This window comes from Patagioenas fasciata, chromosome 9, assembly GCF_037038585.1.
Source record: "Patagioenas fasciata isolate bPatFas1 chromosome 9, bPatFas1.hap1, whole genome shotgun sequence".
Taxonomy (NCBI): Eukaryota; Metazoa; Chordata; class Aves; order Columbiformes; family Columbidae; genus Patagioenas; species Patagioenas fasciata.
In genome coordinates, this window is record NC_092528.1 from 29,669,331 (window position 1) to 29,695,277 (window position 25,947).

General features: G+C 40.8%; 2 protein-coding genes across 5 annotated transcripts in view; one reads left to right on the plus strand and one right to left on the minus strand.

Moving 5' to 3' along the window:
• The first annotated feature begins 5,020 nt into the window (after nt 1-5,020).
• Nucleotides 5,021-17,069, plus strand: TRIM59 (tripartite motif containing 59). Its single transcript, XM_065844992.2, has 2 exons — nt 5,021-5,154; nt 10,510-17,069. The coding sequence occupies exon 2, from the start codon at nt 10,513-10,515 to the stop codon at nt 11,737-11,739; it is 1,227 nt and encodes a 408-aa protein (XP_065701064.1). The 5' UTR covers nt 5,021-5,154; nt 10,510-10,512; the 3' UTR covers nt 11,740-17,069.
• Nucleotides 13,326-25,947, minus strand: part of SMC4 (structural maintenance of chromosomes 4) — a 32,986-nt gene continuing 20,364 nt past the window's right edge. For all 4 annotated transcript variants that reach the window (XM_065844990.2, XM_065844988.2, XM_065844989.2 and 1 more), the window contains exons 10-24: nt 25,744-25,908; nt 24,813-25,046; nt 24,049-24,234; nt 22,534-22,695; nt 21,803-22,028; nt 21,630-21,709; nt 19,933-20,085; nt 19,660-19,786; nt 18,408-18,597; nt 17,764-17,908; nt 16,621-16,794; nt 15,696-15,878; nt 15,323-15,555; nt 14,540-14,723; nt 13,326-14,016 (exon numbers count right to left, since the gene is read on the minus strand). In XM_065844990.2, the coding sequence (XP_065701062.1) occupies nt 13,819-14,016; nt 14,540-14,723; nt 15,323-15,555; nt 15,696-15,878; nt 16,621-16,794; nt 17,764-17,908; nt 18,408-18,597; nt 19,660-19,786; nt 19,933-20,085; nt 21,630-21,709; nt 21,803-22,028; nt 22,534-22,695; nt 24,049-24,234; nt 24,813-25,046; nt 25,744-25,908 (2,640 nt within the window). In that variant the 3' untranslated portion in view covers nt 13,326-13,818. The remainder of the gene's footprint in view (nt 14,017-14,539; nt 14,724-15,322; nt 15,556-15,695; nt 15,879-16,620; nt 16,795-17,763; nt 17,909-18,407; nt 18,598-19,659; nt 19,787-19,932; nt 20,086-21,629; nt 21,710-21,802; nt 22,029-22,533; nt 22,696-24,048; nt 24,235-24,812; nt 25,047-25,743; nt 25,909-25,947) is intronic.

Sequence of the window (25,947 nt, forward strand, 5' to 3'; positions counted from 1 at the left end):
TAAGAAGTCAAAGTTACTTACAGGTACAATTTTCACCTCTGAGTACTGAATGGTGGAATTAGGTCATCAACTGAAGCAACTCAGATGTTTCCCTTTAAGCTGTGACCGCGAGTTTACTTCTCAAGCTGTTGGCAGCAGAACCCTATTCTGATGTTTAGGTTGTAATTGTGCAGATGGTAACTCTGGTCACTTCTTCAATTCCAATAAAAATAATCAAAGGAGCAGAAGTGAGTTTGTATGTTAATCTACTTTTTCGGTATTTTGACATAGAGAATTAACTTTGCAGCTGAGCTTAAGGTAGCAGAGATATCTAGAAAAATACCTTTAAAATATTAAAAGGACAAAAGTTAATCCGGTAGTATAAACTACTCCAGGTAGGACTTTTATTCCAAGGAGCAGCTGCCCTGGAATTTTAGGACGTTAGGGTTGGATGGGCTGACTTAGGAGTAGTTCTGTGGGGGGAAGAGCAGTATTTGGAAACAAAAGGGAGAGCTTGGGAGAAGTTGACCCTGTTTCTTTCTCTCCCACTACTGGAAGTGGATTTGTGAGGCCTTTCAAAACAGGAGAGCCGGTTGCTGGACGTGTGGAGCCTCCACCAGAGAAATACCTTGGTCTGTCTTCATGGAACCGCGTCTTCTGCTGGATCACGAGCATTCCCAGTAAGTTTACTTTGTTTTGGTAGTGGAACAGTCCAGTCTGCCTCAAAAATCACTATTTCTGGATAGTGTGTTAAGATACCGATCAACTTAAAAGGGTTTCAGGTAAAACAAAGTGCTGGCTGAGACAATTCAGCCTTGAGCAAGAGAACCTGATGATTTCTTTCAAGTAGAAAGCAAAGTAATCTCTATATTACAGTATGTCGTATAAATTACCAAATTACTTTTGAATGCCTTCATATTGTAGACTCTTTGCCACTTGGAGCTATAAACGTTGCCTCAGCTCTGCATGGCACCGAATTCCTGGCAGGAATGCTGGTCCCAAGACTGGAAACAATTACCCAAGTCCTGCATCTGGATCAAATAGACTTTATGAAAGGAAACTTAGTAGCAGAAAATGTGTAAAGTTTACAAACTCTTCCTAGCAGTAAGTTTTGGCTACTGCCAAAGTAAACCTCAGAAGGCACGCAAAATTAATTGGAAGAGTTAATGTTGCTTCAATACCTACAGAAAAATGACTGGAAACTTAATTTCAATGAAGAAATTCCCATGTTTTGCTTGTAAATCCCTTGAAGTGAGGGTGCTGTGTTTATTCTGCTACTTTAGTGTGCTCCAAAACAACACTGAAAGCTACTATTACAATACTAGAAAACAACAAATGCGGGAAGCTTTAAGCGCCAGCTATTGGTAAATGCGTCACACAGCTTTCTAATTTGATGAGAAGTAGTCAGATTTCATATCAGCAATACCAGATCATGGGATGAAGCAGGTATATCATTCCTAAAATGGTAGTTTTTCAGATTAAATATCACTTCATCTTGACTTCTTAGTTATGTACATAAAAATAATCTGGGTATAAACCAACATACGTTCTTACTCTGAACATCAGCTATTTATATTGTAAATTATTGTCAAAAAGCTCCTGCATTTGGTTTCTTGCCTCTGTAGCTTTTTCCTTAAATCTTGAGGGGAAAGGATTATAACTTCTTATGTAGTGCACGTACTGCAGAAACAGAATTAGTCCCAGTAGTGCCTTTGCTGTTTGGACTCTTTCAGACACTGTGCTGTACTAGGAGGTCTCTATTGTTGCAGTGCACTTAGTATAGATCCCAGAGTAAACTATCAATGTGTTCCCATCCACCACCAGTTAAGTCAGAGTATTGTTGAGCTGGAGAAGTCTTTCAAGAAACACCAGACAGATTTATAGGTTTACGATCTTGGGGAAGTGGTGCGATACCATGGGCAGCTATGGACTCGTCTGAAAAATATGGTTATCTCAAATACATTGAAAGGAGAAGAGGAATTGATAACTATAGTAATTGGTTTGGTGTTAAGGCAAAAATTTGAGTGCTCTGTCACTGCTAAGTGGCTGGCTGTGTATCCAGGGGATTCTGTGCCTGGCTATCATGGGTAAAACTCTTGCCTGAGCAATATTGTAATAGTAAAATCTTTCTTTATCGTACTGTGTGATTCCTTTCTTACAAGCCTTTTTTTTTTCCCACCCTTAACTATATGACAAATGTACCTCTTTCTCATTTAAGGTGTTTGGAATCTGGTCACAGATTTGGACTCTTTCACTCACACCACACAACTCACCTTCATTTTTCTATTACCTTTGACAAGGTCTTTCTAATGAACCAAGGGTGTGCAGCCAGCAATCAGACTTTAGTGGGGAATCACAGCCTCAGTTAGCAGGTTGGTTGTATCATGGACCTGGAGAAGGTTTTCCTCACCTAAAATGTTGCATTTTCTCTATCGCTTGTTCTAATAATACATTCAGTTACAAACCTTGACCTGCTTACATGTTTATTTTGGCTGTATGATAGTTTCATTTTTTATCCAGTGTGAGTTTGTGTGTTTTGCCACCTGATAGCTGTCTAGAATTGTGTAAAAAGAGATCTGCATTTCTCTATTTAATGGCGTGAACCTCTGAAGTGGGTTCCAGGTTAGTTGATTTTTACCGAGACACAAATGATATCCATGTTGCTATTTCTATGTTGTTAGACTTGGGGGATACGTATTTTGCACTAGCCAAGCGTCTTCAAAATGTAGTTCTTGTTGTAATTTTCATATGTCACCTGATTTAAATTACAGAAACATCTTTTAGCAGGTTATTATTCCACCAGACCCTGCGAATGCAGTTAGGGGGTGTCTCATAAGTGAATGTTTTCAGAATGGCTCTGGCACTGCGGACTGGCAGCTGTGCAGATGGAACACTGGCCCATTGTGTTGGCCATTGCGATTGCTGCCAGATGCAGAATTCTGCTACAAGATACTTATTCCCACCATTTCATTTGCAAAGATTTGCCGCTGTCATACTGTTAACGTAACGCTAACAACGGAACATCCACGTGGTTGCAGCCTCTTCTACAAATCGGGCAGAATAAACTGGATGAGAAGACCTGTATATCTGGCTTAATGTTACCTTTTTTGTGTCCAAACAGTAAATAAAACGTTTGAGATGATATTTCTGTAATAGAAAGTGGATTAGTGCTCTGTCACTGAATGCACACATTATGTCCATCTCTTTTTATGAAATGTGCTCCCATATCTTGATTATACCCACAGCGGGTGGTTTAGTAATGACCTGTCAGGTACAATGACCCAATATGTGGCACAATCCTCCAGGCAGTGGATCTGGTCTCTGAAAAACAGTGATTTTGGGGTTAGTTTTCAGCTAGTTAGTTGATAAGCCTGCTTTGAAGAATGGTTTTGACAGAACAAACTACTTTTTAAAACCTGGTGAGTCCAACTAAAACACTCTTCTGGCTTGAAAGGATTAAACGTAAAGGTAGTAGAAAGTAAAGGGGGAATTACAGCAGTTTACCCCAAATTCCTATAAAATTAACAGTGTAAGATGTACTGATTATTTACATAGAAAATGTGTGTGTTTTTAATCTTTCTCCCATGGCCAGTTTAGTAGCGAAAATAAGAATAAATTTATCCATTTACCCTCCATGGGGACGGTGTTGAAAGTTAATATATGCAGAGGCATGATCATAAAGAACATGTATTAGAAACTGTAATTAGTTTCAGGTAGTAAAAGTAATCAACAGCCAACTTATTTTTGGTAATGAAAATCAGCAACACAGGGAGTTGAAAAATGTACATTTTCTTAGAAAAACGTGTTTGCTTTGAGCAGGTTGCACTTAGATTGAAGCATCTGCTGCCATAAGTGGAACTACGGGGATAGAAAGCACTACTATGTAAGACTTGTATTATAACAACTTCACACTACATTGAGCTGGGATTGATCTCTTGTATTATAAACTGATTCTATCAGCTAAACAGAGCTTGGAAGTTGTTTATTATTTGAAACATAATTCCTAATGTTTCCCAGATATTTGCAAAAGGTCCTCTAAAACCAGTCTTAAGACAGATGTTTAGGCAGCTTTTGAATAACGATGTATTAAGATTTGCATTACAACATTTACAGTGAATTTGAAAAAGTGTAATTCATTTAAAGTGACATCTGAGAGTAACTTTTATAGTTTTAGTTTATTGTAGTTTGAACTGTGAATAAATATAGAAAAATATGGAGTATGAGAAAAGTCTACACAACGTTGGGTACTTTACTCCTAAAATAGTGAGATTTACCAGTGTCACAGGTGTCACTAAACCACTGTCAGTGACCACCCATTACATTTCTACTGCAATTAGGGTTTTTGCTTAGCAAGAAGGTCAACTATTTTTCATTATAATAACCCAATTTTAATGCATGGCAGTAGCAGTTCTGCTTCACTTCAAATAACTGTGTTCAGTAACTAAAGCGGGTGAAATTGAACATTACCACTTGCATTTATTTATTTTTATTTCTGTGATTAGTTGGCAGATGTCAGAAGTTTTTCTGTCTCTTGGTTTCTCCTCAGGCTCTGAATCAGTTTGGTGAGAGATTGATTATGGTAATTGCAGAAAAGAAAACCCAGGTGTCTACCAGCGTGGTTCCACTTTAATTTCATTAATCCCTTGCATTTAATTACTGATGATGATGCCATTAGGTGTGTCATTTCTGATTAGCAAATTCCCTCTTTTGTGCCATGGGTCTGTCCTTACCTTGAAAAATCCCGTCGAGTGTATGATACACAAACCCTCTTTGCTTTAAGCTGCAGGTGGGTTTATGATCGCTGCAGGGAGCAGAAGGAGAAGCGCCGTCCGTCCGTCTGTCCGTCCGCGGAGCTGCGGGACTCGATCCGTCAGCGTCGCTCGGGTTGCACCGTTTCGGGAGCAGCCGAGACTCGAACCCGTGGAGCCACCCACCGCGGGGAAGCGCCTCCCGGAGCGGCCGTTAACGGTTTGAACGCCCCGCCCCGCCGCCCGTTTACTTTCGACCGGCGCGGCCGTTGGTCCGCGCGCGCATGCGCGGGGTGCGGCGAGCGGCGGGGCGCGCGCCGGCGGTTTGAAGGTGGCGGCGGCCTCGGTGTGAGGAGCCGCCCGCTCCCCGTGAGGAGAGCGCGGTAGCGGCCCCGGGGGACGCGGTGGCGGCGGCCGGAGCGCCCAGGTAGGTGACGGGGTGGGTGGCTGTGGGAGCGGGGCGGCCGGTGTCCCGCCGGGAGGTGTTTTGTGTGAGGGCGCGGAGCTCGCAGGGCCCTTCTGAGGTGAAACCGGCCGGGCAGCCAGCGCGTTCCTCCAGTCAGCCCGGGGCTGCCGCAGCTCGTCCCGCTGCCACCGGGACGCGTGTCGGTGCTGGGGCGGGGCTCAGGTGCCACATACCTGACCGCTTCCCTCACAGCGTCTGTCTGTAGTTTAACAAGCTTTTGGTGTTAGCGTCCATTCCTTCCTTTAGTTAGTAATACAGGCGTGGTTCCTCGGTAGGAGTTGGCAAAGTGGCTGGGTGACAGGTAAAGTGGTTCTGCTCCTTCGAGCCTTAGACTCAGAGAAAAATAAACGCTCAAGACTGCAAGTTTTGACAGAGTTCAAGAGAGAAGGGATGGAGAGCGAGTCTCAGCAACAGAGTGAGAGTGCGGAAAGGATAAAGCGGCGTAGTTGGGGTTTGGGTGTGTGGTAACTTGTGTAATTTCTTGTGGTAAAAACGGAGAAGTAAACCGAACAACAGAGTCAATTCTTTATGTTATCAGCGCTGGGGAGCTCTGGGGATCATCCTCCATCAGTGCTCCACAGACTGGATGCTCTTGTGTTCCTTATGTTCACATATTATGTGTGCATTACAATATCTGAAAACGTTGACATACATCTATACTAAGAAATAACTGATGATGTTAGTTATAACTGTTCAGTTTCTTACTTCTAATACGTCTATTAATTATTAGTTAAAGGTAAACTAAACACTCTGCTTCTAAACAATAGTTACTTAATCTTCCATCTCCCTCTTGTCGTGCAGAAGGATCTAAAACTTGAGAAATATTCCCTGGTTTTGCAGGTGGTCAGAAAGCACTGATCATGTCGATTGGTTAATGATGGGTACGTCTTTTGGAACTTAATCACAGCGTATGTTAATTTAGCAGCTTCTCGTGGTAGCAGACAAGGAGCCAGGGGAGGGATATACAGGAGGGGACATGTCAGGTCAGCTTGACAGGGAGACCAGACAGACTTTTTAGCTGTTTTCGTGTCCTTTTGGGTTATTGAAAAAACAGTATAAAAGTCTGGGGTGGTGGTGCCGGTGCAGTGGCAGGAATAGGGACTGGGGCACAACATCCCTGGCTGAGGATTGCTGTGGCTGGGCATGGGGTATTTGTGGCAGAACAGCTGAAACGGGCTGGAACAGAAAGGTTTAAGGTCGAGCTGTTTTGTGATTTCTGGTGCCAACCACCCAACCCAGCAGCTGTGTAGCAAGCTCCATTCCTTTTGATGCACTGACAAATTCCAGAGCTGCACTTCAGCCTTCTGGGGTTTTAATGAGAAGTTCTGTCACCCTTTACCATGAAGGTGTTTTATAAATGGAAAACACTGCCCGTAATACCATTTGATCTCTTATTTTTGCACAATGTAAGCTTCTGTGCTAGTGCTACAGGACTTCAGAGACCACTGTGGGATGGGGAGACGGCATTTCTGATGTGATTTAGTGAAATGCGGTGTGGTGTTGGAAAGTCGAGTGTTACAGTGTCCTTCAGGAGAGGGCAGATCCCATTTTCCTCCCTGGCAGCCCTTCGGAACTCTCCGGTTAGGCTGTCACAACCATTATCCCATGCCAAATTCACCTTTTAAAATTCTCCAGGATAGAATGGGGTGTTTGAGCTTGCCACAGCTGCCTTTTGCTATAAAGCAGTTAGTTATCTACCTAAACACATACGCGGTATTCCAGATATAACTGTTTGTAAACAACATCTTGCTAATTAGCTGCCCGAGCAGTGTCCTGATTGCTAGGTGAGGAATGCAGCATTATCAAGGAATATTTGACTTTGATCTGCCTAACGGAAAGCTCTGGCAGATAAACTGTAATCCAGATGTGCTGTATTACATGTTTTCACCTTGTCTACAGTATCACTGATTAGAGGATAAAATCACAGCTGCTTAGTGCGGCTTTCATTGCTAGAAGATTTCTGAAGCTCACTCTGTTACTGGCGCAATTACCCTTTTGAATTTTAAAATACCTTCTAGTTTGTAATTTACTTATACTGAGTGACTCATGATAAATATGTCTCTACACACATGTATTTGCTACCACACGTGTTTGAAACATTTAAGGAAAAGCATTTACCACTTTCCTGCTTTTTTCTTCACCCCCCCCCCCCCACCGGAAAACTTTTTGCTTAACTCTGTGACGTTGGGTTGGGTTTTTTTTTTGGTGGTGTTCCCGGCTTCTCTGTTTCTGATTTATTTCCACTGTTGTTCACATGTAAGCTATTGCTGGATGAAACTGAATTTTAGGATTTCTACTTTTTGCTTCCGTGGCACAACTCTGGAATAGTTATTGCTCAGCGGGCCTATAGCGAACATCAACATCAGTGTTCTAAATACTGTTTGGAAATTGGTGGATAATAAATTAAATGCCGTTTCTCCTGGAGGTGTCTGGGCAGCTGCTGCTGGAGCAGGGACCCCCTCCTGCCCCTGCCTGCTTTCCAGAGCTGCTTGCTACCCCAAAACCCCTGTCCCTTTATAAATTCTTCAGCTGCATGGGAAACAGAGCGACACGTTTGTATGACAGTTGGAATTTCTGTCCCTCTGCTTGGCGGCTGCGTGGGTTACGACGTGAGCCAGGCCTCCGGGCTTGGACCTGGGCAGGCCCTGCCTGCCTAGGCCGGGGTTACTCCTGCACAGTTTAAGGTGATCCGTAACAGACCTAAGAAAAGTTTTATAAAGTTGCTCCTTTGTTTTTTAGGGTAGCAGCAACTACTTTACAGTTATAACAAATTTTTGAAGATTAGTTTTATCTTTACGTAGCTCAAATAAGCCAGACATATGTTCTTTGTAAAGAAAATTTCCCTCCTGAAAGAGTTCTTTTGAAGAAAACTGCAGCCCTAGATTTAGGGAAAAATAGTGACTTTAAACAGGGTTTTTTTAAACTGTATTAATTCCATATATATATAAAAGAAGGAAAACATTGAATTGAGGGTACTTATTAAGGATTCTTTCTTTTCTAACCATGAGCAAAACCAGCTTTTTTAGGTGGAAGTGACATTCCCAAAATTCACAATAACTCGATATATGTTTGTGTATATATATAAAACTTTCAAATGTATTTCCTATGAGAATTAATTTAATTCTCAAAAAAAAAAAATTCATCTAGATAGTGGAGTAGATTTGCTGTTTTGCTTCTTTTCATTGCTGGCACATTTCTGTAGGTTCGGTGTCTGGGACATCACTTACAAATGTGAGTATTAACACACAGACCTAAAGATTACAGATCATAGACCTAAAGAACCTGCTGTTGCCACAGTGGCTGATCGGAAAAGCTGAAAACTAAAGGTCTGTGGCTCCCCAGTAAAAAGAGAAATACCTCATGGTCTTCAGTAAGAGCAGTGCAGTACAGAGGCAAATTTAGTGTCAAAGTGTTGTCAATGTCTTTTGCTAAATGTCTCTAGTACTTGGTATTAATTCTCTTTAACTAGGAAATACATTAGTTAATTATCAATGCTAACACACTTCATCATTCTTCTTTTAAAGGGTTGTTCTTAAGAATTATGTCTCCCTTTAGTAGATTTTTTTTCAACTGTTGCTAAGGTCTTTTGAAAAAGTGGAGCTCAAATAAGTGAATCAATGCTTTGTATTAATTAGCTGAAAAAAATGACCTAAAGTGTGTTAGAATTTTTTAAAAACTGAATTAATTACAATATGTTTTCAATATAAAGTTGACTTAATAACGTACAAATACCTGCTTGAATTGAACTGGATGTTTTGGGTGACAGATTAGTTTGAATGTTTGTTTGGCATCTTTTGATTGGTTGTGGGTTGGTTTGTTTTGTTATTATTATTTGTCAGTCTGGTTTTGTAAGGCAGAAGAGTCTGATCAGACTTGCAGAGTCAACCACTTTCGCTTTAGGGTGTAGCAGCCCAGCTCAATAAAGTGAGATAAGCCCCACTGATTTCTGTACCAGAACAGGTTTCCTTGGTCAGAGCTGATTTAACTCTCAAAGAGCCAGGGTCGCAGTTATTTCCTTCCTGACATCCCTCAGCTCAGCTCTGTGCCTTTTGCAACAATACTGCTTCATTTATTTATTGTAAATTGTTTATCAGTTAGTGAGGAATTTAAGCTTTTGTGGTTTTCATGATTTCAAATGCAATTAATTTTTTTGGTTTTCAAAGGAAAGTATCATTAACAATTTGGTTCCTTTTTGGTAAATTAGCTTAATCGAAATGTGTTAATCTCGGTGTCAATGAGAAATGCTGATGAATGGATGCAAAAATGTGTTACTGCATTAAACAGATGAGGAGGGCACATCTGACTACAATAACCTCCTTAAACACATCAGAGCTTGTTGTTGTCCTGGCTGGATCAGAGGAGGGTTCCGTCGCACTTTGTGCAGCTGCGTTAGCCCAGCTGCGTGTTCTTGGTTTCAGATTTAGACCCTAAACTGAGTCTTTGCTACCAAATGCTTGGCCAATTTCTTTTTGCAGGGTAGCAAAGTCTACGGGGTCAACTAGAACTGGGGGACAGGAAAAACGTAACACAAAGAGAGGGAAAGTTCATACGCATTTTCCTATTTTCTTACCAAAAGGAAAAACAGATGATTTATTATGCAATCTGACATAAGGCTTATTGTTACTTGTGACTTTACAGCGTGATTTCACTAAGCTGGCAAAAAAACCCAAGGCAACGTTACAAAGAATGGAAAATGAAAGGTTTTTAGTTATGTGCTTAAAGTAACCCAGGAATAGCCCCACAAATCTAAATAGGGTTAGTGGTGACATATTTAAGGGCCATTGAGTTAGACTCTCATTTGTGCCAGGGCCTAGAGACGACTTTTAGGAAATGTGACTGCCTGATACTCTAATGACTATTTATATTACAAAAGTAACATTTCAGAGGTTAGGAGATGGGAAAAAGTTTCTGTACTTATTGTTCTATTTTTATGTTGAAGATGTTACTCCTAGTGGGAGAAAAATGATGATAATTCTTTGGTTATTTAGAAACTTGAGTTTTAACTTTTATCCCTCTCTTCTACGGTTTCCCACTGTAAAAAATATCCAGTAGCAGATTGCTGTTTTCCCTTGCTTTTGAAGGCAGACGTTGGATATATCTTATCAACTGTAATCATAAGTACAGGTCATAATTTGCTGAAATCTTTGAACCATTGCTCACTTTCATTCCTTTTTTGTCTTTTTTCCCTTAGCAATGAACCGCCAATGTGGGTTAGTTTACCGGTCATTAGGGGCGCTTAGGTTAATAAAATGATTTAAAATGTGTTGATTGTAAAAAGAGATTAAACCGTTTTTTCTTTTTGTTCTTCTTTTGTAGGACATGCATCACTTTGAGGAAGAATTAACGTGTTCCATTTGCTATAGCATATTTGAGGATCCCCGCGTTCTGCCCTGTTCCCACACATTCTGTAGGAATTGTCTGGAAGGCGTTATCCAGCTCTCGAGCAACTTTTCCATTTGGAGACCCCTGAGAGTTCCTCTCAAGTGTCCTACGTGTAGGAGCATTGTTGAAATTCCCACCTCTGGGATCGAATCGTTGCCTATTAACTTTGCATTGAAAGCGATTATTGAAAAATACCAGCAGGAGGATCCCTCCGATGTTGCGACCTGCAGTGAACACTACAGGCAACCGCTGAACGTTTACTGCGTCCTGGATAAAAAGCTGGTGTGTGGCCATTGCCTGACCATAGGAAAACACAACGGGCACCCCATAGATGACCTGCAAAGCGCCTTCCTGAAAGAAAAGGCGACTTCTGGAAAACTTGTGGAGCAGCTGACGGATAAACACTGGACCAATGTGTGTCTGCTTATGGAAAAGCTGAAAGAACAGAAGTCCCAGTGTGAAAACGTTGTTCAGGATGATAAAAAAGCAGTGGTACAGTATTTTAAGAAGCTTAGTGACACCTTGGAGCACAAAAAACAAGCTCTGCTGACCACGCTAGATGAAGTTAACGCTCACATTTTGGATGAATATGAACCTCTCATTGAGAAGTTGAAAAAAATAAGGGAAGAACAGCTGGAATTAATGTCACTGAACACATGTATTCAAAAAGAAGAGTCCCCGCTTGCTTTTCTTGAGAAGGTGGATGATCTGCGTCAACGGATAAAAGCTTTGAAACAGCAGCAACTGCCGGATCTTAAACCTATGGAGGTTTATCCGAGGATTGAGCACCTGTTGAAAGATGTGTGGTCTAAAACTGAAATCAGGCAGATCAACAAGATCCTCACTCCAAAAATAAAACTGATTCCAAAAAGGAAGTTACACAACCAAGGCAGCGGAAAGGAAGGGAGAGAGTCTCAAGAACAACACCAGGATGTATATGCTTTCACAGTCCCGCTGCTTTTTTTAATCATCATAGTGGTAACTGTGGTGTCCTTTCACAAACCAGTATTCGCACTTGATATAAAAGCTACTTCCACTTACTTTTCAGAGTTCTTGCTGCTTATTTATCAAGATTTCTGCACCTATTTGCAGAATATGGAGGATGTGCTGTCCCATAAATTTAATTTACTGATGGAGTTTTTCAGGAGAATTGTTTTTCGTTGACTGTATCAACAATTGGATTAAAAGTTAGTGTAGGAATCCCCAGGATTTTTTGTTTAATTTTCTACTTCAAAGCTGGGCTGCTAAAGTTCTACCCTTTTCCTTCCTATTTCCATATCCTTCTATTTTCTGTATTGTATCGATTTGCTCTTATGTAACTTTTAGTTAACTGGGAAGATTTACCGAAGATTCTGCTCAATGTGATATGTAGGGGTGTTTGTTTAAACTGGAGCTACTCTGAAACAATGTCTGCACATGATGAGTGTAATCAGTTTATTCATTGTAATTTGGAACCCTGTTTGTCAAAACACCTCAAATATCTACTGACTTTTTTTTCATTTTTGGTATTTTGTGTTGTACTGACCTTTCTCTCAATGTATTTTAACCAATACACCTGTGGCCTTTATTCATGGCCCTGTGGTTTTGTTTGCTCCTGGTTAGTAGTGGATGACATCACTTCATGTTTTGAATAACGTTGTGTGTTTCAAATGGTTCTCTCCTGTTACAGAGCAGTATCTGTAGGGTTTCTGGTGAAGTAGTGCATAACTTTTTTAGCACCAGCTGTGCACAAATCAGGTGTTTGTTTAGTCTGGCTCGGAGCTCTCACTGCTGACTACAATGAGCCCTGTTTGCTGAATTATTTAATGTGTAGTGAAAGTAGATACATTCTGAAGTAAGTGGCAAAACTCCGACTGAAGTCAGTGGTATCAGGATTTCCAATGTCAAGAGCTGTTAAAACAACTTGATGGTGAATGTAGATGTAAATTTATATTTACCTTTTCAGCACAGAGATCTTGACCTTGTTACAGATCACTAACACTGTTCACTACTGGTGTGATGCTCCAGTCTGAACTGCGCTGGGGAGTGAAATCCCCACTGAAAGCCAGTTTTGCTCCCCAGTTACTAACAGGCTGGTTGCAGCGAGTACTGGGACAGCCTTGGGGAGCTGCAGGTACGATAGCAGAACACAGGTGAGCTTACAATTCACTAAAGCACCAAATATGAGTATTTGCCATGTCTAATTGTATTTGACTCGATAAAAACAATCGCATATTTTAGCAGAGCAGCATTTCCTGGCTGGTTTTATTTTTTTTATTTGTATGTAATATTGTTTTATTTTTAAACAAGATTAAATAATGATGAATTCTGAGGCCAGCCTTTAGCTACTTGGTACTTTACACCCTTGTGCGAACCAAAATGTGCCCGTTACTACCAGCAGGCACTAGCGAGGTCCTGCAAAATACCTGTTGCTGCCAGACTGCAGTGAGAGCTGAGAGCAAGGGCAGGCCGCAGATGTCATGCTGACACCTTTCTAAATGAAGACATTGATAACATTATTGATATCTTAGTATTGCCATATTGATTAAACACCGGGCAGTGACTTTAGAAGGCGGTCACTTGGCACCTAAGGCTCTCCAACCCTGGTGCCAGTGTCTGTCTGCTACCACGCGAGGCTCTTTGATATTTACTTTCCTTTTATTTTCCTGACTTTTAAAAACTGTTAGAGTTTATATATACCTGTAGTCTTGAAAACTAAAATGACATTATAAAATGTCTTTACTACTGATTGAAACGTTTAGTACTTGTACTTATAATGCACTCTATATTTTAATAAACTTGCATACAAATAAAATATATTCTTACAGTAGGCTTGGCTAACACCTTGGTTTCTTTATGGCACAGAACCTTCCCTGTGATGCCGAAGCATGGAGCAGCGTGTCTCCCAACAGCAGGCACTGCACTCCCTTACCTTGCCGCTTCATTTTCTTCCAAGTGCCCCATTGTTTTGCAGCAGGAACTTTGGGAAGATTGAAGTGACACAGCATGAGGTGGGTCACTGTGGATTGTGGTTTTTCACATTGCCCACCACAGGCCTGGTTGATTTTTCTGTGCTTTTTTTAAGATACTTTTTTACTCGGTCCATACAAGATTTATATAGACTACATAATGAGAATGACTAATTCATTGATGCTGATTTTAACAAGAACAAATATACACAAACCAAAAAGAAAGACCTCAAGTACAAAAATATATTAAAGGAAGGTAAACCGCAATGAGAATGAGAATGAATGAATGAGAAGTTCATTCCGCTGTACTTTGGAGCGGTACGACACCCAGAGTGTTTTGCTCAGCCAGTCCTTTAGCTGCAATAACTTTGGGGTTTATTGCCACACTTTTCGAGGTATTGTGAGTCTTAAAAATTCCAATTAGTCTGTCAGCCATCTCAAACATGTTGTTCCGCAGGGAGATGATGATAAACTGTGCGTTTTTCGTTTGCTCCTGAAAGAAAAGTTATTTGTGTTAGCACAGGGTATTTCAGAAAGCGCTGCAATGTACTGTATATTAAGCCATAATTTGCATTGAAGAGCTGAACTATACTAAGTTTTGAGATTAAGCATTAGTCTACGCTACAGTCAAAAATCAACCACATCTGGGGACTGGACCCTCCTTTGGGAAAACACGGGCATATTTGGAGCAAAGTTCAAAACTACAGTTGCAGGCTGGGATTTTCAAAGCCTTTCCCTAATTTTAAGTAGTTAATCATAATTATACTTGGGATCATTCTGAAAATTCTAAGTTTAAATTAGCAAGCGGAACTGCAGCAATGTAAGTGTTTGCTTGACTTCAATATGGTGATGATGGGATTTTTAAAGGTATGACATTAAGAAAACACCACACTGCTAAAGCCACAGCTCAGAGCAGCCTACGGGAAACAGTAACTGTGTTACTGCTTTGTCTCTTCTGGCAAAGGAGAAAATATCTTGGAAATATTTCACTGTGGTAGGTACCGTGCAATACTTACATATATGTAAAATCCCACAATAGAGACATTTTTGAAGTCAAGTGCTGCGTCAATCTCATCCATAAAATAAAGTGGCGTTGGCTTGTAATGGTGAAGAGCAAAAACTAGAGCCAGCGAACTGAGAGTCTTCTCTCCTCCTGATAAGTTAAATATCTTCTTCCAACTTTTCTTTGGAGGCCGAACACTGAAAGAAATTGGAGTTTGTAACTTATTTCTGTTCTCGATGAAAATAAGTTTGTTGTGCAAAGCAAGACTGGAGAGACGGAGCAAATGGGATTATTTCTGTTCCCCAAGGAGTAACTCCCTGCGTGCAGCAGCGACCTGGGCAGCTGAGGTTTGCCTGAACTCAAACACTCTCCTGTTTTCTGTAGGAACTGCTACACTTAAGAACAGCTATTAAATTTAATTATCATCCTTCCAAAGTGCTATTCTGCTCTTCAATAACGAATATACTCTTAGGACCATTTATGGCTGAATGGTCTCCACTTCCCAGTGTGATTGACACAATTCCCCAGGCAAAGTGAAATGATCTGGGAATGAAGAAACCCTGAGAAATCACTTCAGCAAAGTCCAACTGCTCTTAGTTAATTCATTCTCCAGGAGAAATAAATCATTGTTACCCAATGCTAAAGAAGTTGTGGCTTCTGTCAGTATCTTGCCAATTTTTGCCAAGGGAGCTTGGCTTGGTTTGCTGATAATCAACAAAAAATTACTTAAAAAGCAGGTTTAATAAAGGAACACGATAAATAAGAATTACAGCAATAATAAAGTGTTTTGACAAACCTAAACGTGATTCCCTCCGAGAAGGGATCCAGACTGTCCACGAGTTCCAGTTCCGCATCCCCTCCCAAAGTCAGCATCTGGTAGTTCTCCTTCAGTTTATTTGTTATGATGTTAAATCCTGCCATGAACTCATTCAGCCTTTGTTTCCTCAGGTCTTCAAAAGCTTGTCGGAACTTGTCTCTCTCATTGGTAACTTCATCCAACTCAGCCACACGTTTCAAATACAGCTCTTCCTGCAGGAAAAATAATCAAATATAAGCTCCTGGAAGAAAGATTTTCTTTGTCCCCTAAATGAGGGGAGTACCATGTTATTGCACCAACAGGCAATATATGAAAAAGAGGAATCCTACTATTGTAAGATAATTAAATTTACCTTCTTCTTGTATTCTGCAATGGCCCCAAGGTTGGGTTTCTGCTCATGGCACTGGGCTTCCAGGAGTGCAATCCGTTTGGTGATAGCGTCGGGATCCTCGATGGCCTCGAGCTCTTCTGGACTCAGCACTGGAAGCTCTTCGGCTGGTTTGTCTTCTATGGAGTGCAGTGATAATTTGGACATCTGAAATTCAAAAGCAGTTAATAATGAGGAAATTGCCCCTCCTGATGCCCTAGAGCTTTAACAGCTATATACTTGATACTTTGGGTGTTCAAGATTGAGGAGACTCTGGCAGCAGCTTTGCTGGTGGGGTGGCTGCCCCCCTTATCCTCATGTTAACGGGGCTATAAAGGGCACCGTGCGCTGCGAGATCACCTGCCGGTCTATTCAAGATTCAAATACAAAGTAGAAAGGACATAGAATAAAAGGTTAAAGTAAGTTTAGGAGCTCCAGGCATCCAAGGGGCCTTTTCTCTGAGTGGGCCTCCCTGAGTTTTAGTTACCAGCATCCTACTCCTCTCCACTTTTCACACCTCTGAGGGTGCCAACCCTTTAAAAACATTTGTAGCAAGTACAAAGGGGCACAAGAAGTCTCTTGGTTGCCATTTATGACCTACATATTTTCCCTCATTGCTCATAGTGTTATATCAGTGATGGTTATCCTACCTACCATTCTTTCACAAATAAAATATAAACTTGAAAAGCTAGATGCTAAACAATTCAATTCATAATTCATCCATAACCTTATTTGCAAACGAGGAATTAAAAGACTGAAAGCTCATCTTTTTTAGGGTTGTTTTTATAGAATAAACACCAATAAACTGTGAGCTCAATATGAATTTTCTCCCAGATTTTCCATTTTCTAACTTGTTAACACATGAACCTTTTATGATGTTGCAGTTGAAGGAACTACACAATTTCCTTACCTCTTTTTGCCAGTATTTAATCTTCGACTGGTGTGTAGAAATATGACTATCAAGTTGATCGATTTTAAGCTTAATATTAAGAGCTTCCTTCTGAAGCGCATGTTCATCTTCTTTAAGAGCTTTAATCTCCTGGAGTAAACTGCGCTGCTCGTCCTGAACGGCCGGCAGCTTTTCCTAAACACGAGTGACAAAAACAGTGCATTAATCTACAACAATGTTACCACTTTGTTGGGTTCTAAAAAAGAACTTGCTCTCTGCCATCCCAAGCACTGATGTGAACAAATACACCTTGTTGTAACTTGGTCTCAGAATTCTGGAATGACTAAAAATACGCTGCAGATTCTATTTTCATTCCAGATGTGATTAAACGAGTCTACATATGAATGTTTTTAGCTAAAAGGCAGTTTTGGAGAAGGACAGTTTCAAATAAACAGCTTTATATTAAAGAATTTCAGCCGTCTCGGTTGTTTCCACACTCATCCATAAATCCAGATGGCAAACTAAAGTCCCACATAACTGCATAAAGTTTATTTTTAAACAAGAGTTTTAAAACCAATAATTTATTGGGGGAAACTTGAAGTTTTTTCTTAGCTTCAGAAAATTAGGTCAAGATATATATTCAGGTAATATTAAAAAGCCCCACACCATTCCCATTGCCAACCATGGTGGAACATCCTCTGCAGATGTACGACAATATTTGTGTAAGAATAGAAGGATATAATTAGGGTATTATACGGCTATAAATCATCAGCCTGGTTTTACCTGGAGACCAAACCACTTCCCAGGACTGCTTTAGCCCATTTTTTTTTCTCCCCAGCATCTGCATTTAAAAGTCACCTTTGATTCACGATTAATCAAAACCACTGACTTTGTGTGAACACACCCAATATATCACAAGATACAGAAAAGAATCTTCTTTGCTGTTCTAGCCCCGTGTGAATTTTCGGAGGATGAGCAGAAAATAACTGAGAAAAACAATACTTTAGACCAGTGTTGTCAAGTGTGAGGCTTAAATGGCAAGGCGGCCTTTTTTTAAAATAAATAAATGAAGATGCTATCAGTTAATGCAAACCACAACTATTATCTACATTTCACAGACTGCGTCCTCTATGAAGAAATCCACTGAATGAACAGGACACTCACTTCAGCTTGCTTGCACTCGTTCATGACCTCGGTGGCTTTGTCTTCCAGCATCGTCAGCTCTTCTGTTAAGCCTTTAATTTCTTCCTCGTTACTCTTAATTTCCTTCTCCGTGCGCAGAACGGCATCTTGAGATTTCTTCAGGTTTCTGAAGGGGTACAGAGATGTTTGCACAGCTCACGTGGTTGCAAATGGGACATAAAATAATCCAGAAACACAATCTTACTTTAAAGATGGTTCAACAGCTGTTGATGACCAAAGAGGAAATGCTGATTTATGAATGGACCCTCACACCCCTGAGCTCTCCAAATAAAACAAAGTTGGCTTAAACACTTAGCACACAGGCCTCATTAAACAACTCAAATTGTTCTTTCAGAAACAGTTTTGACAACTGTTCTAAGTATTCCCAACATATTGTTAAGCCAACATAAAAGATATATCACGTTTTATTTCCTGACGTGCCCCGTAATGAGTCTCTTCAGATCTGAACTGCTCCTCTGTGTGACAATTAAGGGCTGTTTTGAATCTTTATCCTGAAATATTGTATTTTAGTGACAGGCAAATATTGTTATAGCAGAAAAATACCGATTAAAAGTGACTGTTAAACTGCACGTTATAAATTACAGAGACCCCGCGCTGTGCCGCACCTGCTCGCTGTCTTGATCACCACCTGAGCTTTAGTGACAGCCGAACAACATTCGTCTATTTCCTTGGTGATCTTGTGCAGTTTGTCCTGTTGCGTTTTCAGTTTCTGGTTATTGATCTCCATTATGAGGTTATGCAATCGTTTCACTTCGGTTTCTATTTTCGCAGCTTTCTCGGCAGCGCTGTCATAATCTGTTGATAAAATCGAGTTGATGTCACTATGCTGTCCCTAGGGACACTGGACTGCTGCAATACATTAAGATTTAAGTGATAAAAGCTCTGCTGCATTAATATATTGAGAATTGTACACATTTCTTTATACTGTGAATTTTTAATTTATCTATCTTTTTTTACTGTTGCAAAAACAAAAATACCACCCACACCTTTCTGACACTGTTATATTACCAAAGCTTTGTTTGGTGTAAACCAAACGTATATAGAGCACTTAAATGCATGAGATAGCTTCTTATATACTGTGCCAAACTAATTCTTTGCATTTATCTAAAGGGAAAAGGCTTGAAAGGGTTAAATTGTAAGAACCGGCCACTATGTGTTGTTCAGTAGCTGGTGTTACTGCACAGATTCGTTTTCTTGTTTAGCTCATCCTGAAAACTCAACAAAACCATCTTAATATTAGTGTGAGCAAGGAATTAAAGCATCCATACTGTTCAAAGAAAGAGAGAGAACCCACAGCAGAATTGTGGGGGAAGGCAATGATGTTTCCCTGTGCTTATTTCACGCCCGGAGCAAGAAATACAAAGAAGCACCCGGGGTTTACATTACTGCGCTATCAGTTACTTCAGAGAAACTGTTATTCAAGTTTTCAAACATCTTTCCCAAAAGAACTGGGGCCCAGAGCACCCGCACCAGAACACAGGGTATTGGTTTTCCAGAGTCACGTAGCAGCCCAGTTAGAGCACAGCAAAAGCCGTCACTTGATTTTAATATCATTACCCTCCACATTAACAATTCTTACAGCCACAAAAATCTACCTGAACAAAAAACCCACTAAAACAATGTTTTTACTTTAGGTTGACTGAAACATGAGCTTGAACAATCACAAAAAAAATAGCAGCTTTTCACTCTCTAATCTCCTGAAGCACCTTTTATCCCCCCTGGCAGAAAAGAGTTTCCAACCCAAGATACAGAACCGCGTTGGAAGCTGAAAGAACAAAGCCGTCACCGTTCATTCCGGTGTTAGTAAATGGATGTGACTACAGTTTCTATCTAGAATCCCCTCTCCACAAATCATACCTTTTTTATAACCGGCAAGGGTTTTTTCCAGTTCCTTCTGTTTGTTTTTGTCCGGTGCGGTAGCAATTACGTTTGCTTCAAGTTCCTTAATTTGGGTTTGGAGATTAATTTCTTGTTCAGCTAAACTCTGCAGAAAACACACTCGTGTTAGAATCCTGCACTTCAAAAAGATCATTGTCATTAACAAGGACGACGTTAAGCTGAGACTAAGGAATTATCCCCCTGTGTGTTCATGGAAAAGCCAGAGATCGCCTCAATAATCAACTTGTTCACCTGGATACTCGCTGTGTACTTCTCCAGAGTATTTCTCATCTCCCGAACACCTTGTTGCAGGGTTCTTACAGCTTCTTCGAGTTCGGATTTCTCCTGTTCATACTGCACTACTCTCTTAGAATCCTTCTGCAGCTGCGATTCCATTTTATTGACCTGCACAAAAAGGAGACACAATCATTTGTTTAATGTCGCCGCTACAAAGCAAAGCAAGATCTCATTCATGTGTTTGACAGTGATCTCTAAAAACACGGGAAGAAAGTGGAGTGAAAACTTGGACATTTGCTATAGCTGGACAGAATGTGGAAGCTGACTGCTGGAAATATCAACTGTAATGGTGAAAAACAAGAGGAGAAAACACAAGAAAAAGCAAGCTGAAGAATTCCTGTCAAAATAGCTCATAATGGAGAAGTTTTTTTAAGGAAATAAAATAGTTCAAGCTTGAAAGGCTTAAGTCAGAGTAGTGAAGGCAGAAGCCGTTTTTACTATAGTGAAGATTTGATGCTTGTTGTTTTTTTGTGGTAACCGTGTTAGGAAGAGAAGCTTCTCCTTGTAGTAACCGGTCAAGCGACCAAGCCTTGCAATTCACCCTCAAGTGCAGAAGGAATTTTCACCTGAACAATACTAATGTACTGTTCTGTGTCCTCAGTGCTCAGCAAATATCCAACCTTCGCGTTGGCTCATTTGTAAAGAAATGGTTGTCCCGTAGGGAGAGGACTGATGTCGGGAGCCGTGGTTTACTACACAGTTACACAGAGGAGCTTGTCTTGAAGTGGTATTAACACCTTGAGAGTTGATCAGCAGATACCAGGCAAAAAGGACACAGGTTACACCTGCATTCAATACAATTACAGACTACAGAATTCAGGAAAAAAAGCAAGCTGTATCTGGATATTCCAAAGTATTCTTGAACTTTGAATCTGAAGGAAAGCTGCCACTTTTCCAAGGACATCAAACAAAGGAGCAAACCTGTCTCTGTTTGTGTGTACTGCTTGTGGGAACAGCAGTTCCAGCTAAAGGGCCTTGGACAGCTTATACAGAAGTATGGGTTTTATGAGTTTAAGAAGTGATAGCCCAGTGAGAATATCTCAGGTCGGAAAACCACCCCCATATGTATGATGTGTGAATGTCCTTGGGCCTGGTCTGTGAATGAGCGGGAATGTAACTGAAACAAAGAGAACATCAGTGTGGTGTGTTTTTAACAACCATCACTGGAAAAACATCATATGTAACATCTTAGTCCAGGTCCGTATCAGTAAATCCTATAATTTGTCACTGACTAATAAAGGCCTCAGCCCAGCTTAGCGCTCTGCTCTGCTTGGCTCGGCACTCCTTCCTGAACAAGATCCGTCTGCGTCCCGCTGTGCATCGTTTCCAATCGCTGCTCTGCAGCTCAGCGGCTCCTTACGATCCGCGTCTTCCACATTCTCAGCCCTACCTGGAATCTGTTCCCAAGCCATCAAAGGCAGCACTAGGAGACTAAAAATCAAATAATATGATAGCTGGGCTGTGACCCGATGCATTTAAAAGGAACAGACCCAAGCTAACGCAGTGAACTTTAGCTTTACGTTGTTAATGTATCTTGCAGCAGACTGTTAACTAGTCACGCTGACTTAAAAGGACATAGCACATGTGAACGAACTCCCAAAACATAAGGAACTCCGATGAAATTCCACTTTTCATTAAGATTATGTACTAACCTCTTCTTCCGAAATATCCATTACGACTGAGGAACCCATTCTGCCCGTCATTACTTTACCCCCACCACCAGTCATTGTTCCTAAAGGAAGAGAAATGAAATCAGCGAGCTAATTGTGCTTAGATATTATCTACAAAGCGCTTAAAATATAACAGTAAGTTTGCATTCCAATACCTGACTTTTCAATGACTTGTCCCTTCAGTGTTACCACCCTCCACCTCTGATCGTACTGGAACGCTACTCTGGTGGCTTCTTCCAAGTCATTGGCTACCAGGGTATCCCGCAAGGCGAAATAGAACGCCAGGCGAACCTTCTCGTCTTCTACTTTCACCAGATCGAACAACCGAGGAATATTTTCAGGAGTTTGGATTTTTTTAATTTTTTGTTCCCATGCAGTCATCTGCATTAAAAAAAAAAGAATATATATATACACACACACATGAGAGTTTCCTTAGGATAAATTATGAGGTCATTTCATTTTTCTAAAGTGTTAAGGCTTTAAAGCAAACGCAATCATACTGCAATTACCAGTAAAGCTACCTTGGGGATCCTACTTACTTCAGTATAATTAAAATCTCGCTGTTCCCTTTCATAGTTTACTTGGATTATTAAATTTGCAAATATAAAAATACAAAAGACACACTGAACCTTTGTTGTACACATACAGGTATCTAACAAGCCTTGTAATTCACTGTAAGTAAACATCATTTGCTAGTAGAATATTCTAAGGTACCATCAGTCTATTAAAACGTTTTAGATTTTAGCTTTACCTGTATTAATACATATACAGTGTAATTATTAATGTAAAATGCACATTCATATTATTATGTTATACACCTACAGTATTAATACTGTGGACATTAGGGCAAATCAACAATTTGTTTTGCGGGCGTGCTCGTACTTACTTTGTCCAGGGCTATAAACGTGGCGACTCCGACTCCTCCCGCCTTCAAGAAGTTCACGCATTTCTGCGCAGTATCGATGGTATCAACGACGATGCTGTCCAAGGCCCCGCAACAGGACGAAATAGCAGCATCGTACTTCTCACTGATGGCTCCCAAATCTCCCTAAGGATTCAGGAGGGAGAGGCAGAAGTGCACCCATTAGCTCACGTCAATGCTTTGTCTTGGTATTAAGAAATAAATAATGAAAACTTCACACAAAGTGAAATAGGATGAAAGAACTTAATCAGTTTGTAAAATACCAAACCTGTCTTCCTCTGCACTGCTAGTTCTGTATTTCTAATGTACTTGTTCTTACAGTAGAAGAGCTTCAAAAACAGTGCTTCTGGTAGAACAGCATGGTAGAACTGGTTTATTTTCTGCAGACAAATATTCTATGTTACATGCCAGCATTTTAGCAAGGCCTGGCAAAATCATTGAACGTGTTCAGCATGTGGTTTTACCACAGGTCAGCCAAGCAGGACCCTGCAAGCCCCGTACTTGTGTGTGTCATCCTGCACTGAGCTGAGAAAGGGAACAGGACAACAGGCATATTCGCCACCTTTGCAAAGTTGTGTGTCTCTGCAGATAAAGCAGCGTGTGGGTTATCCCCCAACAGATGAACCTTGTGCTTCTCTCTGCAGTGAGTGATAACGGAGCACGAGGCGAAACACACACCAGCTCTACTAGACAGTGGTCCGCTGCTCTTTCTTAATAAGTCTATACAAAAATCTATTTTAAATAAGCATACACTAAATAAACCGAGTTTTCTGAGGCAGAGATACTTCTCCTTGGATGAGCAGGTGAGGAAATAAAGGGAAAATTGCAGAATGCAGAAGTAGCACTTTTACATTTACACTGATGTGCATGTATTGTTCGATGCTAGTGAAAGAAAAGCAAAGCATAAGTCCACCTCAGCTGCAAGTTTTCAGAACTTTACATCAACTCTGCTTGGCAAGAACTGATAACCCTCAACATTTTGCTATGACACGGCTTTCCTTGGTCTTCTGAAACAACCATCTTGCTCGTTTTGATTGGACACGTTTGCAAGTAAAACAAGAGGAAACAAACAGCAGAGATCGCCCAATTTCATACATTTTAAAGCAAAAATGTGTACGGCTCCGCATTGTTTCAGACAAGTTGTAAGATGTTTGAAGAAGTTTCGCGGCAGCTCTGCCGAGCGTGCGGTCACCGACTGATTGTAAAGCTCTGCTCCGTGGTACTTGTCCAGCATATATTAATATACGCTCCTAACCTCCAAGGGAATCCGAATCCCTTTCCCACAGCCATTGCCTTTCCTTAGCGCTGAGTAGAGGAACCTCAATCTCTTTTCAGTTTATAACTACTCCTTGGGATTTGCAGCCCTGCTGTCCAAATTCCCAGGAAAGTGAGGAACTCCACCTTTCACTCCATTACAGAAACACCACTCAGTTCCTATAAAGTTTCAGACTAAAGGTATAATAGGCTTTTAAAATTTACCAGTCTCCCATAGAGTCCAGGAATATTTCCGGATTTCTTCTGCTGCAGCAGAGCCTGAAGCACTTTTCCCCGACTGCGACTCAGCGCTAACGAGCTTTTGGCTTCTTCTACTTTTCGACGCAGATTTTGAACAAGATTCTTAGTGTTTGATTCTTCTCTTCCCAGCTTCTCAAGCGCGTTCTCTTTCTAACGGTGAAAAGACAGACATCATCTTAGCCTCACAAAAACTACGGCATTCAGGGAGTCTCAGGTCCGTGATTGTGTAGACACTGAAACCAGCCACTGAAAAGCAGATTTAGCAAACGTTCAGCAGAAGAAAGGCTGATGTTTGGATACTTTGGCTTGTATTCAGTGCACTTTGATACAAATAGACAGCTTATGAATTCACTAATCAGACTTTGAACAACATAGCGGGATATTTTTTCTTTGATGAATGAGAGAGGAGCAGGAGGTGAAGTGCAAAGAAGGCTTAGAAACACAGCTATTTATTTATTTTAACGTGTCTCGTTATGATAATTAAACCACCTCCCTTGCAGGGATAAGAAGGATTTAATTTCAGTGCTTAATGTTAACATTTGCTTAACCTCAAGTTTGAAAGGAAATACTTTGCCCATTAACTGAGTATTAGGATATAGGTTTTAAATGTTATTTTGCTCGAGACAGCTTTTCATTTATTTTCACCACGATTATTGCCAATAGAAGAGTGGTTTGTGTGCTGCAACACTGTGTTGTAATTCAAGGAATACACAAAAATCAAGTCTCACCTCCTTCAATTCCTGTTCAGCTTCGGGTAATTTTGTCCGTATGTCTTTGATGGCAGCTTTCCTTTCCCTCAGAGTTTCGGAAGTGGTCACCAGCGCCTCCTTGGCCTGGTTTAGCTGCGCCACGGCGGAGTTGTGCCGGCTGAGGTAGATGTCGAGCTCCGACTGCGCCACGTCCATCCTGGAACGCGCTTCGTTCACCATTTTACTGAACTCCATAAGCTCAAGCTCTTTGCTCTGCAAAAACGGACAATGTTCCAACTAAAACCAGACAGCTGGGGGTTTATTACATCAACTGCACTGTGTGAAATAAGAAGTGGAAATGGGCACGGTCCTTTAGTGGCTCTTCTGTCACAAGAAAACAGTCCTGTTGTCTAGAAAAACACGCATTTCTTCATTTATTAACATATTCTGTATGGAAATAAGGCATTTTTCATAATTATAAAAAACCAGGGAATTATCATAGACCATATCCATCCAAGCTTTTTCTCAACTTCAAGTTGGGAGCAGCTGAAAATAACCCCCAAATTTCCAGGATAAATTTCCAGCCTCAGTGATGGGAGAGCTCAGCTCAAGAGCAGGAACCAAGTGTTACCGGAGCTAATGCACAGACACATTACAGCTCTGTGAAAGCCTTGGGACACAACCTTTCAAAATCTGGTTATTTACTTCAGCAACAGATTGACTCAAACATTTGGACAGAAGAAAATGAAAGCGTGTTCAAATAAAGGAAGTGTAGGGAATGATATACTTGATGACACATGACTTAGCTTGGATTATAAATGCAAAATTAACTTCCCAGTTGGGTTCTGTTGCAGTAACACATGAAACAGTGTATTTGTCATATCAAACAGCATTTTATGACTATCTTGTAACTGTTTCATTGCTAAGTGTAAAGCTACACCGAAGTATACTGAGTCAAAACAGTTCAAACCTGTTTTTCTCCCTGAAGTCCTTGTGTTTCCTCCTTAAGGCTCTCCATAACCTGCTTGAGTTTCTCCTCTTCTTTCTCCTTTGTCTTTTCAAGCAGCTCTTTCTTAGATGTGGCTTCGCTGATGGCTTTTTCACTAGCAGAAGGTACGTTTTTCAATTCTTCTACCTACACGAGGAAAAGACTTTTAACTTTCCCACTGAAACA

Excerpts from the sequence above, each read along its gene's own strand:
- TRIM59 (XM_065844992.2), top strand. The coding sequence starts at position 10,513 with ATGCATCACTTTGAGGAAGAATTAACGTGTTCCATTTGCTATAGCATA.